Source organism: Penaeus japonicus, unplaced genomic scaffold (assembly GCF_977035675.1).
Source record: "Penaeus japonicus unplaced genomic scaffold, GWHDUDI00000001_assembly GWHDUDI00000005, whole genome shotgun sequence".
NCBI lineage: Eukaryota > Metazoa > Arthropoda > Malacostraca > Decapoda > Penaeidae > Penaeus > Penaeus japonicus.
The window spans coordinates 24,123,814-24,128,813 of NW_028234407.1; the positions used below are offsets into that span (position 1 = coordinate 24,123,814).

Sequence of the window (5,000 nt, forward strand, 5' to 3'; positions counted from 1 at the left end):
TCTTATTTTTAGAAATCTATGATGCAGAATAAGGGTGTTCATCACGGGGTTGAGGGTAGATCTAATTAAAAAAAAAATCATATACATATACATATATGTATATATATTCCTACTCTGCTGAAGGATTAGGGATGGGATGGGTACCAAGCAACACAGTATTATTTCAAATTTAACATTACCTTTCATTTCATTTGGAAGCTGTTTTTGAAGATGGGATATTGTTTTTTTAGCATTCTAAGAGCAAGACTGGTTTTGTAAACTAAGCGTGATACCGGAGTAGACTATAAAATGCAGTGCACAAGCCTAGTAAGGCGAGTTAGGTGCAGATGATGCAGTGAGATATGATGATAATAATAAACTGTAACCTAAGGTGTGTATAACAGTCCATTACTAATTATTCAAAGGATACTGGAGTTATATACTGGTAATTAAAGATTATAAAACAAGAAAATGCCGGCTTGTTATAACAATATACGTGTTTATCTACATCAGTCATAACATACTAGATACTGGTGAAACTACCATATACAATATCATCATTAGGAAACATCTCATTATGCAATTGCAAATTAATATGCATGCATAGCATAAGGTGTCATATTCTATGCAAGTGATATCGAGTGATAACTTATTAATCTTTCAAATCCTTTTTTGTAGCCATTCATTTATCTGAAATCATTTGTATGTTTTAGAAAAAAGAAGACCTTGATCATAGCAAAAGGTAGAAGAAGCTAATTAAGTTTACACAACCCTACAAAGCTTATAAGCTGATCATGCGGAGCACCTGACCATGTCTTGTGAGGAGAAATTGAAATCAATAAGCTGCGAAGAGCTCTTCAATGTGGATTGTTTATGAATGTGTTATCCAAATGAGGTTACTTTGCTCATTGCACATACAATAAGATTTGTTTTACTAATATGGAATAGGACTAATGATTAGCCTAAAGATTATCAACTAAAAGTCAAATTGATTTTCACCCTGAACTGAATGACGATTGACATCTTCAGAAAAAAACAATTCTTCCAAGATATTTTCATATTTTTTGCTGCTCCATCACACTCATGGTCTGGAAAGATCTTGAAAGCTCTTCAGTGATAACTTGAGCTTTAATTAAGTTGGCAGTGAAAGAAAAAATGAAACAGAAAAATAATATTTGCAACTATTTTTCTCTTTCAGAAGCCAATTAACATCGGATGAATCTTTATTAATAAGAAGGATAATCGATAAAATAATTAGATTCACAAATCAACTTTAAGGATCTCGTATCAAGTGCTCACTCAGGGAAAGTCATCACATTGTGAAAGATATATATGTATAAATATAATATAAAAGAGTATACAGTATGTATAAATATCAAACGTTCCGCTAATCATTACTAGGAAAAGGTAGTTGAATACTTAAAGTTGTAGTAGTAATGATAATAATGTGAATTCAAGAAGTAAAAAAATAAAATTAATCAAAACAGAATCAAGAAGATAATAATATAAATATTCATCACTACGGGAACACCAAAGTCCCAAGACACTGACCTGTGAGTATCTCTCTATAGCCCCTGGGAACCACCTGACCTGGACCAAGGTCAGCTGAGGTGTCGCCCCCACCACTCACGCTACTGCACCACCACCGCCACCGTGGGGAAGGGGGGAGGGGGGAGGGGGAAGGGGGGAGGGAAAAGGTCGAGGGGAGGAGGGAGAAGGGAGTTTAGGTGGGAGAGAGGGGGAAAGAAAGAGAGAACGTGTTGGGGGAGAAAAGGGAAAAGGAGGGAGATAAAGGGAGAAGAGGGGAGGGTGAAGGGGGTTTGGGGGGAAGAAGGCGGGGTAGGAGAGAAAAGGAGAAGAGGCAAGGGCGAGGAGGTTGAGGGGAGAGAGAAAGTGGAAGGGAGCGAGAGTAGAGGGAGGAAGAGGAAGGAGGGGGGGGGGTATGAAGGAAGAAGGAGAAAGGGAGAGAGAAGGGATAAGAAGGAGCGTGGGGAGGAAGAGAAGAAAGGTAGGCGATGGAAAAAAGAGGGGAAAGGAAGGGAGAAGGAGGGAAGGAGAGGGAAGAGAAGATTGGGAGGAAGAGAAGATTGAGAAGAAGGAAATATACAAAGAACAAGTAGATAAGGTGAGGAAGAGGGAGAGAGAGGGTAAATAGGGAGGGAAGAGGGAGAGGAAAACAGAGATGGGAAGATGGAAGGAAAAAGGATAGACGTAGAGGACGAAGAAGTAGGAAAGAGAGCAATAAAAATTATGAGGAGAGGATGATGATACAGGAGACAGGGAGAAAAGGGGGAGAGGTTGAAAACAGAAGAGGGGAGAATAAGATAAAGAGAGAAGATGAAAACAAATGAGAAAAGGGAAAAAAAGATAAAGGGAGAGGTTGAAAGCAGAAGAGAGAGGAGGGGAAAGGATTGGGTGGAGGGGAGGACGAAGGGGAAGAAAAGAGAGGAAAAAAGAGTAAGGGGAAAGAATGGAGAGGAAAGAGGAAAAAAAATATTCAGGAATTTGACAGTTGTGAGAAGGAGTAAAATAAAAAGGAAAAGGAGGAGAACGGAGAACGTGGAATAAAGGAGTGGAAGAATAGCATAACAGAAGGATGAGAAAGGGGAAAGGGAATGGGATAGTTAGATGGAATGAAATGAAATGGAACGAAGAAACAAGAATTTGGTGTGTGATAAGGGATGAACATAAATGGAAAAAGAAGATTTAGAGATAAATGTATATATATATATATTTTTAGATGATGAGAAGATAATCAATTAGATGAATAAGTTAATCAAAATAAACAGCAGATTGCATAGATAAACAATTGCAAAAAAGGTGTAGATAATCAGTTATTCGTAAAGCAAATGATTATTGTAAACGGTAAATCAAATTGCAATTATGATTTTTATAAGATGGAAAAAGTGAACAAACAAAAAATAATTGATAACAAACAAACAAACAAAAAATAGAAAACAATAGAGAAGACACACATTGCATTAACAAAAGCAAGCGCAATGTTGATAAGAGAGGTGTAAGGGTGGGCCCGGGATTGAAAAAAGGGGGAATAGGGAGACAGAATAAACAGATAAAGAGGGAGGAAGAGGGGAGGGGAAGGGAGGAGGGGGGGGGGGAGTGGCGGCGGTCACCATAACGGCAGGCAACATCAGCAACAGAAATCAAAGGGTTGTGTCCGGATGGGAGGGAGAAAGGAAGAGAGAGAGAGAGAGAGCGTGAGAGACGAAAAGGGGAAATAAAACACCATGTAAACAATACAAAGGTTCACAGCAACAGACTCCTTAGACTCATCCGGTTTTGCAAATGAAGCTTTGTTATCTTTTATCAGTTATGCAGGTTATCTGTTTATGGGAATTAATGGTTTTATTTCTTTAAGTTTATTTTGAACGATTGTGATTATTGCAAATGTGCATTTAATTCTGTGCTAAATGCTATTATGATTTTGATTACTATATCTATCAGTTTTATTATCATGATTGTTATAATTATCGTTATTGTTATCATCATCATCAGAATCATTATCATTACAATTTCCTCATTATTATTATTCTCACTGTCATTATCATAATTAGGATCATTATTACCACTATAATCAATATCGTAATTATTACTATTGTTATCAATATCATTATTATTATCATTATTATTATCATTATCATCACTAACATCTTTATCGTTATTGTCATCACTATATTTTGGAAATACCTACATATACATTAATAACTAAAATCTCTCATCTTCATTAAATAATTAACAGAGCAGATTTGCACTTTATGTCAACAAATTGATAATTTCTCTATAAAATCAGAATTGATAATTCCTTAATTTATCTACTCTTCTAACATCTAATTTTCGGTTTATCAAGTTATTGAAAAAAAGACACATTTTTTTATGTAAGCACGAATTTGAAAATCATTAATATCACTATATTCCTGCTTAATCATCAATATTCCTTAATTAAGACAAAACCTGTCTTCATAACGGTGTAAATTATAGTGTATAGCATGATTCCCCGGGAGAGGCTATGGTGCAAGTCTATGGTACACAGCTTTCGTACGTTGTGCATTGAGAAGACCATACTATATATACAGAAATGTGATAAGGACAAATCTATACTGAGTATATATACCCTAAAAAGAAGTACTTGAATACAATTTTTCTTTCATTTTTAAAAAACATCCCCCCCCAGACAGACGAATAGTTTATATCTATAATGTTTTCATCCTATGCATGACTCCTACTCGGTCTTCTGCATGAACATCGCACGATTAAATACAAACACAGTACAAAGTAACCGCTTGTCTCCACCATGCATATAAACGTTTCAAGATTTGCCAACAGCTGTCAGGAAAAAAAGGGAGATTTAACTCACAAATGCTCTAACAAACAGTTCATGAAGCTGAATGACTGTGGTGTAAACAACACGTAAATAAACGCGTGTAAAAGAGTGGAAGATACAAGTCTGCATCGTAAAAGAGAGTTTACATGAAGTTGATTCATAATATAAATAATGATCTGGCTAATTATTCTTTATATAAGACGTGTCATTTCTTGTATCAGGTCTCTATACTTACTGTTTGCATAGGATACAATGAGAAAAGAACGAAAAATTATATTTAACTATCGTATTTCGTTGTTAAGCAGCCAGTTTGTGAACTAGGCACTGTATGTTTCTATCTATTCATCTATCTGATTATCTGTGTACTTATCTATCATTTGTCTGTAATGACTGTAGTCTAATCTGTCAATTTATAAACACACACACACATACATCTATCTATCTATATCTACCAATCAATCATTCAGTCTATCTGTCTAATCTGGATCTAGAAACAAATCCTTTTTATATCCAATTTTCAATACGATTAACCATCGATATAACAAGCAACATTTGATCATATAATATCCTACCATAAACGTAATGATGAAAGACTTAATATTCACGGATCTGATATATCTGAATCCACTCCACGTATCCAACTAGTCGCTCAAATGCTAAGCTATTTCGTAAGGAAATTCTA

The 5,000-nt window shown here is 35.6% G+C and overlaps 1 protein-coding gene across 1 annotated transcript in view; it reads right to left on the reverse strand.

Moving 5' to 3' along the window:
* Fife (regulating synaptic membrane exocytosis protein fife) overlaps window positions 1-5,000 on the reverse strand; it is a gene marked incomplete in the record, with an annotated part of 249,707 nt that overhangs the window by 6,347 nt on the left and 238,360 nt on the right. The window contains 1 exon segment of the mRNA XM_086536681.1: window positions 1,531-1,613. Coding sequence (XP_086392807.1) covers window positions 1,531-1,613 — 83 coding nt within the window.